At 33.9% G+C, this 18,049-nt stretch overlaps 1 protein-coding gene across 5 annotated transcripts in view; it reads left to right on the top strand.

The window, feature by feature from the left end:
* The first annotated feature begins 2,190 nt into the window (after window positions 1-2,190).
* LOC143225206 (uncharacterized) overlaps window positions 2,191-18,049 on the top strand; it is a 102,369-nt gene continuing 86,510 nt past the window's right edge. For all 5 annotated transcript variants that reach the window (XM_076454227.1, XM_076454226.1, XM_076454235.1 and 2 more), the window contains exons 1-2: window positions 2,191-2,346; window positions 8,221-8,305. In XM_076454227.1, the coding sequence (XP_076310342.1) occupies window positions 8,239-8,305 (67 nt within the window). In that variant the 5' untranslated portion in view covers window positions 2,191-2,346; window positions 8,221-8,238. The remainder of the gene's footprint in view (window positions 2,347-8,220; window positions 8,306-18,049) is intronic.

The raw sequence follows: 18,049 nt of genomic DNA, 5'->3' as shown, positions 1-18,049 counted from the left end.
TACTTTGCCTTATATATCGGTAAAACTGAAGTTAATTAAGGACAACATGATGGTCTCAAGAGCAACAAGAGATCTGATCATGATTTTTATTTTGATCTTGTTTGTTTGTAATAAAGCACTAAGCTATAAAATGGGGTATCTGTGCTATACTCACCATGGCTACTGAAATCCTGTTACTAGCATTGTAAGTCTGCAAGCTGCGAGGGGAACATTGTTTTAAAATAATGTTAAATCTCAGAGTAAGCGAATTAGTTGTGGAAATGAATGCTGTTTTCGTTGAATTATCTATATATTCCCTCAGGCTACTCGCTTTATAAAGAATTCTATCACAACGACGATATTCTACGTTCCTTCCTTCACATGAACTGTCACATTTGTCCAGAGCGACTAGCCTTATCTACATGAGTGGCCTTTCTTGTTCAAACATATGTGAGCTTATAAACTTGAATTATTACCTGAATTACCCATGAGTGGCATTGCCAATGACATTTGCCTGTGTGCAATATTGCAGCAATATCATTCTCTTACAGAACAATTATTATATCCTCGAAAATAAGGAAGGAACAAGTTTGTTTATTTGTTTTTGAATTTTTTGCGAAAATACATGAGGCCTTTTTATGCTAGCCATCCCTAATTTAGCAGTGTAAAGGCAGCTAGTCATCACTACTGCCAAGGAATAGTGGGATTGATTGCACTTTATAACTCACCCACAGCTGAAAGGACGAGCATGTTTGGTGGGACGGGTTTTCAAACCCGTGACCTTCAGATTGCAAGTCGAGTGCCCTAACAACTGGCCATACCAGGAACGAAATCAACTTAACGGTTTTCTCGGCTGCACACTATGTGAAACCTGCATACGCATAAAATAAAGAATAAATTAAGAATAAAAGCTACAATAATGTAATAAAATAAAAATGGATGATAAATTCATGCACCACACATTTAAGTAGATCTGTTTCATTGTTTTAAGGTAATTCAGTCTAACCCAAATTTATAATATTCACAAACATACACCCTTTCTCTACAAATGTAATACCAGTATGATCAGGACCACTTTCGGCCCGGCATGGACAAGCGTGTTAAGGCGTGCGACTCCTAATCTGAGGGTCGCGGGTTCGCATCCCCGTCGCGCCAAACATGCTCGCCCTTTCAGCCGTGGGGACGTTATAATGTTACGGTCAATCCCACTATTCGTTGGTAAAAGAGTAGCCCAAGAGTTGGCGGTGGGTGGTGATGACTAGCTGCCTTCCCTCTAGTCTTACACTACTAAATTAGGAACAGCTAGTACAGACAGCCCTCGAGTAGCTTTGTGCGAAATTACAAAAAAAAACTAAACAGGACCACTTTCAAATCGACAAAGAGTGTTATGCTGTAAGGCATTGTGTTTTTCGAGATCGAGAAACGACCACTGTTGCTGTCCTTACGGGACAGGTTCCGGCAATAACCCAATTTTTCTAATGATGAACATGGTGATTTCGTTGGTGATTTGCCCATCCCGGTGAATGGCTAAAGGCGAGAGAAACCTTGTCATACCTTGTTATGCTCTCTTGACCGATGTGCTAAAGTGTAATCAACACAACGTATATTGAAAGTTCGAAACAACAACAACAACAATAAAATAAAAATATCTGGTAGTTAATTAAGGGATTTATTTTATTTGGTTGTTGTTAAGCATAAAGCTAAACAATAAAAGTTTTGACACGGCTCGAGACCTTGTAAAGCTATACGTTGGATTATGTATGTATAGTTGGTATCGAAACCCGATTTCTGGTGTATTAAGATCTCGGGCTTATTATCTCTGGAAGGCAACTAAAGGAATAGAAACATGTGGCAGCTACGTGCACCACAAGGTAACCAATGATCTTGTACTATGCAGTGAAATTATAAAATCTTTACAGTCATATACGAGTAGCTCTATATTTGTTGTCGCAAAACGAGATTGCATAGAACTATTGTCCCGTTATAATAACTTTTGAAACTAACTAATAATGGAGAAATGGGATAAAAGAAAAGGCAGTTGCTTTCAAAATATTTCGAGTTAAATGTCTGTGCGTTCACAATCTTAAAATAAACTGGATTGTTTATTGTTAAAGACGAAGCTACACAATGGATTATACCCATCACAGGTATCCAAACTCGATTTTTAGCAATATAAGTCTTCAGACATGTAGTTGAGTCACCAGACGGCTTAATGAAATAGTTACCGAAGCTCATATTAGAGTTTTCTAGATTGCAGCTTGAGGCGCTGACATCGATCGATTAAAAGGCAAATTACTGTTTGGGTTTTACTTCCCTTATTCCAGAGTGTCCACAATCGTAGTGGTTTTAGCTGTATTGTTCGAAAATGTAAGTAGTGCATTTGCGTTTTAATTTAAAAATTACTCTTCACCGAATGTTTAGAAATAACTAGTTACTGTAATTTGAAAATTTTTATGTATAATTATTATGAAAACCTATACATAATCTATATCATTGAGAACAGTACAGTACTAGTAGCGTACTAGTATTAGGTATTACTGTTGGAGCAGTGCCGTAGATTTTACAATAAAAAAACAAGCTAGCAGTAGGAGCTGATTTTATATTTTCTATGTTAATACTAATATTATTAATAGTGGTATCATCGTGGTTTCTGAGTATTACTAACTTTGTTAGTATCATGCAATATCGAACTTTTAATAATTTTGCATATCGATTTACAGTATTATCATTTATTCTTTTAATATTAATAATCTTCAATCTCGGAATGACTTCTAGTACTCATTAGTACTAAAAGAGTAATGAGTTACAAAAGTGCTCTCGCTTAGTCTGTAGCTATTTTCTTTGTTCATATTAATAATATTATTGATACTGCTGTTACATATTACTGTTATAAATTTAAAGATGTTTAAATTTTGAAGTATCTGCATATTTCACCGTTATTTTTAAGTACCAAAGTAGGAAAACAGTTTCATTTGGTGATGATTTATGCCAGTGTAAAAACAAAAAAACATTAAGATCAAGAACCAAACCATATGTTAGAAATATAATTTCTGACTGCCTCCTACTGAATTAGTAATTCTCTATCCAACTACTACTACTAGTACAATGGATTGATTATGTTTTGCATGTGAATTTAGGATATAGTCCCATTATAATAATTTTCCAAACTGAGTAATAATGGAGAAATGGGGTAAAAGAAAAGGCAGTTATTTTTAAACTATTTCAAGTTAAATGTCTGTACATTTACAATCTTAAAATAATTTAGATTGTTTCTTGTTAAAGATAAGCTACATGATGGATTATACCCAGCACCCACTTTTTGAAATGTGTACCCATATTAAAAACATTTTGCAGATTATCAGTAAACATAAAAATAATTTATACTCAGATCCAGCACAATATCTCACCAAGGGTGAAAAATTACAGAAATACATTAAATGTTTTCTTGAGAGTTGACCATGACTCATCTGCACAATTAGGGTTGATACTACTACTTCATCCTTTCATAAAATCTCTACATCCTTCCAAAATTTTGGATGCTTGTAGTCAACCAGTGTTCTGAAACCATTATTCCAAGCTTTATTGAGGTTGTTTGTGCAGTCTCCTCCAGTCCATTTGACTTCATGAATATTCCATAGAGCTGGAGGGTATCAATTAGATATTTGATGTATTACAACAGGTTCTTTGTTGCAACAATTTTGTGTTACTTTGATAAAGCATAAGTTGTATACTTTATGAAAAATTATTACTACAAGACTTGAATGCAGTAATCAAATGAAATCAACCAACAACATTTTTCTAATGATTTAAATATTCAATAAGTTTTTTTAATCATGTTTCAGTTGTGGAAAATTGTTCTTAAGTTTTTCTTCACATGAATTGAATTGTCATATTATTTATTTTGTGTTTAGACAAAATTGTTTTTTGTATGTCTTTTGTATTTTGCAATCATTTTTTTTCAAAATTTTTAGTCTCTTATATTCAAATAAAAGATGTGTTTGACAATTGTTTTATTGAAATAGAACCATTACTTTCTAATAAGATGCCAATTTTATGTAACAAGGTGCCAACCTTGTTTTGCAACAGTATGTAATTTCTCATCTTGAAAAATACCAGCTATAATTATCAAATTACCTACTCAGATTATCACTTGGAAACAAACACTCTTTTGAAGTAATTTTTCTGATGTAATTAAGTTCTCACTTTGAAACAAATAAAGAAACTTTCTAGATGCCTTAAAAAAAAGGAATAAAAAATAAATAAATAAATAGGTAGACTATGTAAAAATTTTTGGGTGAGATAGTCTTTTTTTTTTTTTTCAAAACTTTGTGAGACATTATCCATATCCAGATTTTTGAATTGAGTTTTAAGATTTATTTGAATATGTATTTTTTTTCTTTTCAAATACTGACTGTCCAACATGCAAAATAATTTTGATTTTAAGATTAAAAATACTTTTAGGTATTAGAAAATTATGAAATTTCATGTGAAATTTCTATAACCTCCAGATAATTATCAGACTTCTTTAAAGTATTTTGTTTTCTATTTTATCTGTTATTTTCAGGATATTATCTCTGTATGAGTTTGGTCAATTTGACTGACCTTGTAACCACCATAAAAAAAGGAGAAAACATATGCTTGGTCTAAATAACTTAAATCTCATGTTTTAATGACATTGTTGTAAGATGTTACAATTGTTTTATTGAAATAGAACCATTTCTTTCTAATGTATTACTTTAATGTGACCAAGATGTGGCAGTTCAAGTTCCTAAATTTCAGTTAATTTTCTTAAAACAAAACATTAAATAAAGAATTGTACAGAAAAAAAACATTCTCTTCTACTTATGAACCTTGTACTAGTTTGTTGTTTGCTGTAATTTGCTAAGTCTTGTTACATTTTGCATTTGGAGGATGTAAAACAATCTTTTTTAGGTTTTAGATTTGGTTTTTTGAATTAACAAAATAAAAATAATAAATTACCATATCAGTGCTACAGAGTTCTGTAATTTATCAGGCTTGGTAAATAAGCTGTATTTGGATTTTAAAATATTTTTCTAACTCCATAATGTTTTACCTTACATGCTTTCATTCTACCATGAAAACAAAAGGTTACCTGTGTAAATACTTTTTACAGTCTGAAAAAAACTACATAGGGGACATTCTGAGCTTTTAATTGGTGAAGCAGATGTACATAAGCATGCATTTCCAAAAATGGAAAAGATGGGTTGGGTCACTCTGGTTGATTCATAATCAAATTTCAAAAACTATAAAAGATGGGAGGTTTTTATCTTATATTCTAGCTTGTCAATATCAGTAATTTCAATTTGTTTGGAAAGAAACTACATACTTTGTATTTGGACATCATAAACCTATCTCAAACAAAGCTGCATTCAACATACCATGTGACACACACAAATCAATATTTAGTATTGTTTTAAATATTTTACTTTTAAATTAAAAATTAACTAATGCATTATACTAAAATGTGAATTATAATCTACAATTTGATACTGAACTTGTTTTAAAATAGTTGTTCAATAAAAGTTTGAATGTAAGTCTAAAGATATGATGATGTGCCCTTTGACTCCTGACTACAGGAAAACCTGTCTGAATAGGGTTAATTCTTATACACCTGCAAAGTTCATTTACTGCAACCTTTGTGTTTATGTTTTCAAGATACCATGCACATATTGTAGTATGGTGTTCAGGTTGTACAATCTGTTTGGCTTAATATTGTGTCTAAATTATTGGTTTAAGTATTTTACTTTAATAAAAGTCGGGAAATTTACTCGATTACACATGATTAAAGTCTCAAAAATAATCAACTTACTGAAATTAGTATTTCTGATTATTAGTGTTTTATATTAATCCAACTGTACAAGTAATTCAAATATTGCTATTATGATTTCTCATTGTTATGATTATTAATTCAAGTTTGTTCAGCTTTGGACTGGCATAGCCATGTGATTTGAGGGCATCAGATTGGATTTTCATTTTCACCAAACACTCCATTTTATGTGAAGAAACATATTTCTGTTTTTATATTAACACTATGTAGGCTACTTGCCACTGCCCTGAATTTTGAACTGCCATCCTACAGTACTAATTTTAAAGAAACTCTTGATCTACTTTAAAATTAACAAATGTTTTTAATTCATTATTTTTTCACATTGTGTTATATTTGTAATTTCTGATTTGCATAATCCTTTTTCTCAGTGTTAAATAAACTACAAATTTACATTTTCTATAGTGTATTATGATTCTTACTCTACCACTGTTCCTTTTTTGAATTTCAGTAATGGTGGAAATTGTAACAAGAACTGGCATATTTCATACCCACAACTCTCTGATCACAAGGCAAATATTTATGAAGCAGTATGTTGTAGTTACTCGGTTATGCTGCTCTTTTAACCATGTGATAAATTGTGTTAATATACAAATTGATTTTCAGTAAACAACAGTAAAATCAGTAGATTAGTTTCAGGAGCAAAGATGAAGCTTTTTGGTTAATTTTTAATTCAGGACATATTTTGTGAATCCACAGACCTTTTTTTTTTGTGTGTAGCATTTCTTTGCTATATGCACTCCCAAAGATGAAGTGTTAGAGGTTATTGTGAAGAAAAGCGGTTAGAAAGTTGTCTGGTAAAGTTTAAAGCTGTATGCTGTAGAAGATATGTTGATTATACTTTTTTGGTTTTTCAAAATCTGATACTCAAGAATTTCAGAATTATCTGAACAATCAACATAAAAACATTTGAAGAATTTACAGTTGAAGAATAAACAGCTAACGCTTTACCTTTTTTAGATGCCAAGATTGTTAATTGAGGTAGAAATTTTGGCATTAAGTGCTATTATAATCTAACTTTTACAGTGCTTTTAATCACTTTAACATGTTAGGGAGTTGTGTGTGTGTATCAAATATGTGTTGAATATGAAAAATTTTAAGTCCAAATTAACAGTATTTACATGGTAATAATTTATATTTTGAATATAGGAAAGAATTTTATTCAAGTATTCATAATGCTTTATTTTATATTCGTGTATACTGTGAACATATTTTCAGGTTCATCTGTGTTAGCCATTTATTCAGTGTTAATTTAGGAATATATTTTACTTCTAAATAGTGATTTTATCATATATAAAATTTTTTTAAATTTTGGTGCTTAATGTAAATAATTTTTTCTAAATATTTTATGTTGGATATTTGAATTTATAAGTTTGAAAGCTTTTCAGCTATTGTTTCATACATTTTTGTTTTTTGCTAGTTTTATACATCTACATTTTACCCAGTTAATGTTTTATAATTACATAATTGACATAAAGTTTTATTTAAACATATTAAAGACAGTTGTGTTTATATATTGCATCTTTGTTATGCTTTTTTTTTTTTTGCCAATAATCCTTAGTGGATAATTTATTGTATGTTTTATTCCAAAATTTGAATATGTTTTGTATTTTCAGCATGCTTGGTTTAATTTATTGACAAGAGCAATACCTGTAACCTTTTTTGAGTGACACTTTCATACATTTTTGATCTCTAATGCCATTGCTAAGTAATGACCTTCCATGTTAAGAGAAATAGTTTAAACTGGCTGTTAACAGCCCTCTGGTGTCCATGCTTGCACTTTTTTATGATCATGGAGTGTTCTCTTGTAACTTGTAAATTTTCAAAATTCTTACAAATACACAAATTTGTTTTATGCAAATGTACTTAATTATCATTTCTGCTCTGTGGAAAGATCAACTGTGATATTTTTAAATCATAAAATATAGAAATGGATACCTTGTTGTGCATATGGTGCAATACTTAAAAATAAGGTATTTATTTTATATTGAGGTGTATCATCTAATGCTAAACTTAACAGTAATACAATTTAGCTGAATGTTTATAGTAAGACATATGATATTTCAAACTTTATTGATAATTGTGAGATGTGGGTAACAATTATAGTTTAACAACAATGTACATTGACTTATCTGGTAAGGTAGCAAGAAATTATTTTTAAACTTGTGTCTTTTTCCTTGGATGTATTTTAGTTTCACGAGTAACTCTGCTGCTCCCTTTCAAGAAAGGATTAGAGCTAAGAATAAAAAAACAAAACCTGGTATTAAACACCTGTCTTTTGTTTCTATATGAATTTGATAGCCCATTTAACACGTAGAAGTTAAAACATTTTTACTACATTGTTTTTATGAAGCTGGATTACTTATCACATGGTTATTATTATTATTTTGGTATAGTACCTTAACCATTGAAGAATGTCTGGAGTAGCAAGAATTCAAGAAGAAATCAACAGCATTCCATTGGCAGATGAAGATGCTCAAGGTTTGTTTTTTTTCTTATTCAAAGGCTGTGTGAATATTTTTGTTTTTAATGGAGTTAATACTTGGTGAATTTTAAATAGTGTACATAGGTAAGTTAATACCATAACTCCATAAATGAGGTAGTTTCCAGTAATGTGAAAGAAATGAAGGAACATACTAAAATATATATACAAAAAATATCTTAACCTGATATCTAAAAGGGGAATAATTTTTATACAAAATGCTGGGGATGTAGTTGATATGACGTATCTTAAATATAAAGAAGATTCTTCAGTACTGTAGAAAAAAATTGATCCTATATCTGGAGCACTTTTTGCATATCTGCTTCTGATCTTAGACTTGTGTATTCTTTTAAAAGTTTATATATTATTAATTTCTGAAATTAATAATATCATACTTTCTAATTTTCTGAGCTTCAGCACTTGTTTGATTTAGATTATCTTATTGATTAATTGTCAAAGGTACAGTTAGGAAAGGTTCATATGCAGTTAAATGTTTCATTTTTGAAATTTTTATCTGCTTGTGAAACTAAGATGTCGTATCATGATACTTTCTAATTTTGTTTTATTAATCTTCTCTATGCTGGCTTGGTCAATTTGATGAAACTATAAATAGTATAACATTTAAAATAATAAGTGTATATTCTTGAAATTTGGCAAGCTTTTAGTAAACAGTACGGTAATTTTATACCAGACATAATGTTTTTTCAATTAAGCATTTTTATTAAAGATTTTACTGTGAACTTGTAGTTCTGGAGCTTTTGACATCTTCCTTTACAAGGGGCCTTTGGGTTGTGCAAGTTCTTAAGTTCTCTGTCAGCACAAATGGGCTATTTATCTGTGCTGGTCCCTCTACCACTCCCATCAGCCAAGTTGTGCTACTGCACAAATTCTTTTTTCCTTTTTTTTTTAACCTTACTTTTTGTCAAAGACTTATCTTGTTTGATAGTTGTTGGTTACCAGTCAGTGCTGTACAGAAATTTTTCCTCTTGCTAAGCACTAATGCCTTAACTTTACCTGTTCTCACACTTCTGTTCAAGGTCTTTTCAGTCCTTTGTTTCCCTCACCTGGTTCCTCTTCCCAATTGGGTCTTTTTTATAATTCTTCAGGCTCTTATATATTTCTGTTTGAGCTGTTGGTATCTTGTTCTTTAGATCATTTGACCCTGCAAATATTTTCGTTTGTGTCCATCATTGTTTGGACATTTATGCTTTAGGCAACCTGTACTTTCCTTGTTGTACATCCATGGCTCAAAATTAGTAGCAGCCTGGGAGCCAGTGGCCCTTGAAAATGCTGGTGGACCCATAAACAGTTTGTTAGGTAGCCCACATAGCTCCTTAAAATTAAAAGAACAATTAAAAGTTTAACTCCACATAAATTGATTTAAGTATTTTGTAACTAAGCAGAACTTGTGACAAACCATGAATGGACTTTTCCAAATTTATGATCACTCATAAGTCATGATCAGTTCACAAAAGTCATTGCCATGAATGCCTATATATTCAAAGTAAATATGCTTTCAATAATAAGAGAGCCATCACTTCATCTAATACATGGACATTTAGTGCCAGTGTAATTGAATTGATATATGAAGTTTCATTTGTAAAATTTGAAATGTAGACTGATTATTTGTACATTTATAAATACCACTTTTTTCAGTCAGAATGCTACTTTTTAATTTTTTTGTCAACACTGCAAAAACAGGGAAGTAAAAATTGCAAACTTATCTTACCAAATGTTATGGCAAACACTTTTGAATCCAACTTTGCAGACTGCATTAGCCAAATAAACCCCACATGATATTACTTTTTTCTGATCCTGTCACAAATGGAAGTCATTGAGCACAGCTGGCTTGATTCAGATTGCTGATGCTATTGTGTAGTATTGTTCACAGTTTAACCTTAAAAATTGCAAAAACTGCAGAGAATGTATATAGATGCTTTCTTAAACTTGAAATAGTTTAAATTATCAATGAATGTGCCATGCAAAAAAAAAAATTTGTTTTTTGTTTGAATAAGTGAAAAATAAGAGTGGGGACTGACCCTTTGGACAGTACATGTTTGATAAATGACTTTATGTGACCATTGTGAGAAACAGATTGTTGAGGTTCATTGCCTAAGTTCATCATTCTCTTCAGCCTCAAGTTTGAAGACTTTTGCTATCTACACATTTTGAACTAAATTTTTTCTAAACTAAATGAAATATTCCAATCAAAGGTGAAATAAAGTGACAGTGTTTACAAGTTTTCATTTGTAAGTGATAAATCTTTAAAGTGGTTGCTGAAATATATATATATATATATATATTTTTAAGATGTACTTATTAAAAATACCCAAATTGTATCTTTATTGCATATGTTATGATCAATTTTCAACCTTGAAAAAGGAAAATGAAATGATGACGTTAAATGCATAATTATAAAAAAAGACCCAAATGGTATAGGTGAAATTATCTGTAATTTATCATCTACTGTATTGATACACATGCTTTCACACTGTGTCACATGACATATGACTTAAATCATGAAATATTGGTATTTAAAGATGTATACTTACATGATTTTTTGGTTATTCAACAGTATACATAAAAACCTTATATTTTGTTTGATGTTCTCCACGTCCAAAATTTTAAAAGGATGAGCAACCTATATCCAGACCCTCAGTGTGGATTCCTGTACGTGGTGAGGGAACCTCCCAGGAAGGTTCTGTTCTTTCATTTTACCTCCCCTGGGATCTAAACATCCACCCTCGTGTTTGCCGTGAGTGGCAACCCATGAAGAGGAGGAGAGGATCCTGGTAATTGAGGGGTCCAACCCTAACACACCACTTTGGCCTTGAATTCCTGTAGACGGGTGGCCTTCCTTGGGTCAATCGGCTGGTCCACTTGTGCTAGGGTCAACCAAGTACCAGTGTTGGTAGTTTTCAACGGGAGTTGTGGACATTGTGTTTGATGCTGGTGTTTGGATATAGTGCTCACAAAACCTTGATGTTGCTGCAGTGCCCTTGCTTGACATTGTAGTGCATCCCCTCATAGGGCTCCATGGTGGGTGGGGTCAGTGGGCACCAAAATTTTCTTTTTTCCTGTGGATCTTTCAAATATAAATTTAAATAAAATAGTGAAAAAATAGTCAATAGGTAAACGACCACGTCTTGAAGACTCTGATCAGCAATCTTCAACATCTATACCACCTCATTTTCTCATCCTACATTCTCTTTCAGAGAAACCTTTAGAGTAAATGTCCCCTTTTTTATTCAGAAGGAACTGGAGGGACTTGATGGCTCTCCAAAGTCAGTAAAGAAGCTTCGGTGGAAACTGGATCAGGCAGACTGGTCCACTTTCACTGCTCTTGCAGAACTTGATACTGTCATCGTGAATGAGCCATCAATAGATGACTGTGTGGCAGCAGTAACTGACTGTATTACACAAGCATTCCTGAAACCTTGACACATTTTCCACTATATCCTCATCCGTGGTGGAATCCTGCCTGCCACATGGCATGGAAGGCTCAAAAATGGGCCTGGGATTCTTTCTGTAGATATCCCACGCTTTCAAACAGCATTGCTTTCCAGTTAGCCTGTGCACATGCTAGGTGGGTAAGATTCAAAGCCAGGAGGAATCTTGGATTAAGTTCACAACTTTCTTTCCTTGGATAACATTGCAGTATCCACTGGTCAGCCCATTCTACCATGGCTTATTACAGTCCCCAAATGTGACCTTTCATTACTAAGTCATCTGAGAAAAGCAGATACTCCCGATCGGAAGTACCGTCTTTTATTTACTGAACATCTTTCGAACAATCTTTCCATTCCAATTTATACGGATGGTTCCAAATCAGGTGACTATGTGGGCTTTGCCATGGTTTGTTGTGGTTCAGTGGTTGCACATAGAATCCCATCTACAGCTTCTGTGTTCACAGCTGAACTGTATGCCATTTCTCTTGCCCTGAATCATATAGAAGCTAAGCAGTACTTCAACTGCACTATTTATACTGGTCTTGGAATCAATCCACATTGGTTCACACCATGTTCTCGCTGATATTCAAAACCGACTGGCCCATTTCTCATTAACATCTACTTCTGTTCAGTTTTGCTAGATACCAGGCCATGTTGGTATTCACGGGAACAAGCTTGCAGACACGGCAGTTGGCACTATCACCACTGTGCCTATTCCATACATGGACTATGGTCCTGTATTTGAGGTTTGGCTCTGTGCCACTGGCAGTTGACTTAAAATGAGCAACATGAAAACAAGCCCTTCCAAATAAAATCCTATATTGGACTTTGGCTGTCTTGCTTCCGTAAGGATCGAAATGAGGAAGTTGTTTTAACTAAACTATGCATTGTTCACAGTTTTTCAACTCATAGTTTTCTTTTATCTGGAACCAGTGTGTAGTTTGTGTAACACTCAGATCACTATAAGCCACATTTTACTTTCTTGCCATCGTTACGACTCTCAATGACAGCACCATTTTAATACTGTTTGCTCCCAAGGTTTGTCCGTAACATTAGACAGTGCCATTGGTGATGGTGACACTGTCAACCTTGATAAAGTTTTTAGTTTTTTAAAGGCCATTTATCTTTTTAATGTTATTTAAGTGTTTTAAATTTATACATTAAACCTTTTTTAATGTGGTTCTCTTTTAAGAATCACAGTTTATCTATTTTGATTTGAAATTAGAAAATGGCAGTCACATTAAATAACTCGACACCAGGACTGGAAAGGCCAACTTCATGTGACTAACGCTGCTGTTTTAACTATATGTTTGAACTACCTGTTGGTCTTCCTGGCAGGTTGTGCACTTCTTTAAAACTATTATTACCATTATACTGACAGAAAGTCCTTTACAACTTCTCTTGCTGTAGTTTCTCTCTTAACATTGTAGACTGGATGTCAACATTGGTTTTATGCCATTTATGTTTTTAAGTGCTATTTTGTTTTACCTTCATTTTCTTTTATGAATTTTACTACATTTACTTTATTTTTACCTTTTTACCAGACATTTAGTGCAGATTGCCTAGCTGCTTTGCTGTATCCAGCAGCAACCAAATTCAAAGGCTATAGTGAAAAAGAGATAATAATTTGCTTTACTATTTGGTTTATTGTTCTGTATTTTAAGAAAAGTAAAGTGTGATAATGTTTCTCAGTAGTAATCACCTATGTACATATATAATGTGTGAGTGAAACGTGACTGTATACTTCAGAATACTGGCTTACTAAAACACAGTCAAGTCAGTTTTATAATATTGGATACATAACATGAGTGTACGTGAATCACATCAGTGCAAGTTATGTAATGTTAGCTAAGCATGATTAGAAGTTCAGTATATATATATATATATATATAGAGAGAGAGAGAGAGGGGGTACATAAAATATAAATTATATAGCCTTGCTGAAAACAAATGTTTGAAATGTATTTAGGAGGTTTTAGAGATTATGCAAATATTTGAGACTTTTGGGACAAAGAACAGTTTTTTTTAAATCATGACATGAAATCACTTTGTACTCAAGAATAGAAATGAAACACTATTTTCACAAACAAATCTTCTGTAAAATATTTCATTAAAAATCTGATGTTTTGTGTACAAAAATCTTGTAATCTCTATTAAACATCTACCAAATTTTGTGAAGATACACATGCTGTATCAAAGTGTTATAGTGCAAATACTTAATATGTGCAAATGTGTAGACAAACTCTTATATTGTACCAAGCCCATTGCAGAAGGGTTAGACTACTTTTTTATGTTATACCAGTTAAGGTTATACATAAAACCTTAGCTAATAATCCATATTTTAATTGTATATACATTTTAAGTTCTTATTCTCTCTCTGGTAAGAGATGTGGGCTTATCTCTTGTTTGAGATGTAGAGCAAGGTTGGATAGAAAAATCAGTTATGATATATACCATGCAATTCTCCATGGATAGTTCCAGCCAAATGCAACTTACATTTGTTTCAGGATGCAGGTCAGGACTTTTCCTTCCATAACCTGTTGTTAGAGGATTTATATTGTGATTGACTGAGACAGAGGGGCCTAATGCCATAGCAACACTTAAACATTTTGATGCTCAACCTGCCTTGGTAACATATAACCACCAGCACTGGATTCTTAATGCAGTCTATCTTCATTATGGTATTCTGGATGCAGTGGTGCATAGAAGTAAGTATTGTTTCTGAAGTTAACATTTTCCTTACCTGAAAATGTATTTCAGCTCAATACTGAATACTCTGCACCACCTCTAATTTTTCTTCTCTACAGTTGTTCTTTTTGTTTGCCTAATGAATAAAGTCTGTGATTATGTGCTATTGATAAAGGGAATTAATGTGCATGGAAGTAGTGTTACCCTCTGGTGGAGGGGTCAGCATTATGAGGATGAGATCGTAAGCTGATGCAACACACACAGATATGTAGAGATGTGGGAGTTTATTCAAGATTTGCATGAAGGAAATTTTTTGGCTGTTGCATGTGGGGTAATAAGTTCATGGTTGTGCATATAGGTAAGCATCTATTTGAAAAAAATATTTATTTAAGGACAATTTCAACTTGTTGCATGTTTATCTTGTACATTTTTGCATTCAAAGTCAATCATTATTTTTGGTATGTTTGATATCAAGGTGTTACTGAATGTATGTTTATTTCAGATGTTGAATGTATAACACAAAATAATAACGTGCACAAATAGTACAATCTTCTGTAATTATTATAATTTATCTGATTTTCTATATACCCTACTTTCAAGGTGAATTTATGTATATAGAGAGGGGACCTCCCAAAGAACATTCTGTAATTTCAGATTATCTCCTCTTTGATCTGAACATCCACCCATGTGTTTGCTGTGTGGGGACCTGTGAAGATGAAGAGAAGATCTTGGTGGTTGAGAGGTTCAAGCCTAACACATCACTTTGGCCTTGAATTCATTTGGCTGGTCCACTTTGGCTAGGGTTATCCAAGTACAAGTGTTGAACGTTCTCAACAGGTGTTGTGGACATTGTGTTTGATGCTGGTGTTTGGGTATAGTGCTTACAGAACCCTAGCATTGCTGCAGTGTCCTTGTTTGGCATTGTAGTGCATCCCCTTGTAGGGCTCCATGGTGGGTGGGAACAGTGGGCACTAAAATCTTCTTATATTATCATGGATACCCCCATTCATGAACAAAAAATAAAAATGGAAAAAACAAACAAAAGCAGATTATCAGAAAACTACCATGTATGGACAACTGTGTTATACTGTCACCATCAAAGTCAAACTCAACACCTCGATTTCTGATTCTGCATTAATTGTCTAAGAAATCTTTAGAGTAGATGTCCCCGTCCTCATTCAAAAGGGATAAGAGGGTCTTGCTGGCTCTCCTATTTCGGTAAGGAAGCTGCACTCAGGAGACATCTTAGTGTAAACATCTTCACTACAACACACCAAACTTCTTGTGAGTTGAAGAGCATTGGGAGTATACTCATCAAAGTTACTCTCCCTGCTACCCTGAATTTCTCAAGAGGAGTTATTGTTGAGAAGGATTTCAGAACATTTCTGAGTCTGAGATTCTCTCTAGGCATTTCTGTTGTATGCCAAATCTCCACTCACAAAAATGGAATTATGATGTTTTCTGTGTTCTGATTTTACATCACCACATCCACTTGCCACATTCAAGGCAGTTTATCTGAACTGTAAGGTGTAGCCATAAATTCTCAACCCACTTGGATGTTTCCAGTGTCAGTGGTTTAATCACTTGCAGACAATCGTATTGTTTTTTAACATGTGCTCATTGTGGTAGCAAAGACCACAACACTAAGAGTGCAAACTGGAACCACACTGTGTTAGTTGATGGGATTCACACCCATCTTACTCTAATTCTTGCCTTAAGTGATTGGAGGAGAAAGAGGTGCAACACTTTAAGATTAAAGAATATCTCCTATCCAGAGGCTTGGAAGTTATTGTTCCCTGCTCCATTTTGAACATATGTTGATGCTCTTTATTCCACTGCCACAGTGGGAGTGCAGACGTATCTCTCCGTGCCTTCAGGAGTGTCATTTGCAAAACATCTGAAGTCTTTTGTCCTTTGTGATTGAAAGAGTTGACAAGTATACATCTGATTCCACCTCTTTCCTTGCCACTTCTTCCAATGGTTACCCAGGTACTCTTTCTTTGGCTTTGAGTTCTGGCATTTCCTTGGGTCTATCTTCTTTTCCAGCCCCAAGATGCAAAATGATTATTCATTTACTCCCTCAGTTGATAGACCAGTAAAGGAAAAAACATTATTGAAAAGAGAAGGACTCTCAGCCCCATTTTCCTCCACATGAAGAAAAATGGCCAGTTTGATACAGTGAAACTGTTAAGGTTTTCATTCAGATATAGATGACATTAAGGATTTGATTGATTCTCAGAGTGCTGTATGTTTCTTCTCACAGGAAACATTTCTGAAACCTATTGATGCAGTCATCTTTTGGCAGTTCTCTTTCTGTAGAAATGGTTCCCCAGTGGTTCAGCAGTATGTCTGCTGACTTACAACGCTAAAATCCAGGTTCCGATACCCATGGTGAGCAGAGCACAGATAGCCCAGTGTGTAGCTTTGTGCTTAATTCACAACAACAGTTCTATAGAAATAACAAGTTGTATGGTGGAAGAGATCTGCATGGAGGGATGTCACTGCTGTTTGATCAGTATGTACCCACCTAGTCTTTGGTAGTATATATACCCTTGGAGGCTATAGCTATCTGTGCTTCTGTGGGTTGTACCATCACTATTTATTCTCTTTATCTGTCTCTTAAAGAGACCAATGATCAGTTGGACCTTGATGCCCTTGTTGAACAGTTACTGTCTCTCATTTTTAATCCTGGAGGATTTTGATGGTCATAATCTCCTCTTGGGTGGTGCTGATATTGATGGGAGGGATTGTTCAATAGAGCTTATGCTCTTGGATCACAACCTTTCTCTCTTCAATGCTGGTTCTTATAGTTATTTTTGTGTACCTATTAGTCTTTTACTGTTGTTGATCTATCTGTCTGCTCTCCTCAACCTTTCTTTTATTTTTCTTGGAAGGTTGACAGTAACACATGGGGCAGTGATCACTTTGAGAGAGACTGACCATGTTCGATGCCACCTGTAGTGCTTTGATGGAAGTTGGAAGAGGCCAACTGGTCCTCTTTCACTGCTTTCTTGGAACTTGATCCTGCCATCATCTATAAGCTATTCATAGATGACTGCATGGCAGCTGTGACTGGCTGTATTGTCCAGGCAGCTGCTCAGTGTATTTTTAAAACCTTAACATGTTTTCCATGATATTCTTGTCCGTGGTGGAATCCTGCCTGCTGCATGGCATGGAAGGCTTTAAAACAGGCCTGAAATATCTTTCATAGGTAACCCACACTTTTAAACAGCATTACTTTTCAGTGGATCTGTGCACATCCTCAGCAGGTCAGATGTCAAAGCCAGAAGGAATTTTGGATAAAGAACACAACTAGCATCTCTTCTACCACCAGTTCCAAAGTCATATAGGATAATATTCAGAAGGTCAGTGGGCAGTATACTTCTGCTTCCTCTTTCGATCTTGCTCTCTGATGGCCAGAAACTTGCTGATGTTCAGAACATTGCTAGTACTCTCAGTGAAAACTTTTCTTGTTCATCTACTGCTTCTGCTTTCTCCTCCACCTTTTTAGCCATCAAGACTCAGGCAGAGCATTTGCCTCTTTTCTTTTGGGCTGATCATTTTTGTGACTATAAATGCTTCTTTACACAGCTGTAACTCAAACTTG

The sequence above is a fragment of the Tachypleus tridentatus genome, chromosome 1, assembly GCF_004210375.1.
Source record: "Tachypleus tridentatus isolate NWPU-2018 chromosome 1, ASM421037v1, whole genome shotgun sequence".
NCBI lineage: Eukaryota > Metazoa > Arthropoda > Merostomata > Xiphosura > Limulidae > Tachypleus > Tachypleus tridentatus.
This window is presented reverse-complemented; position numbering and strand designations above follow the sequence as displayed.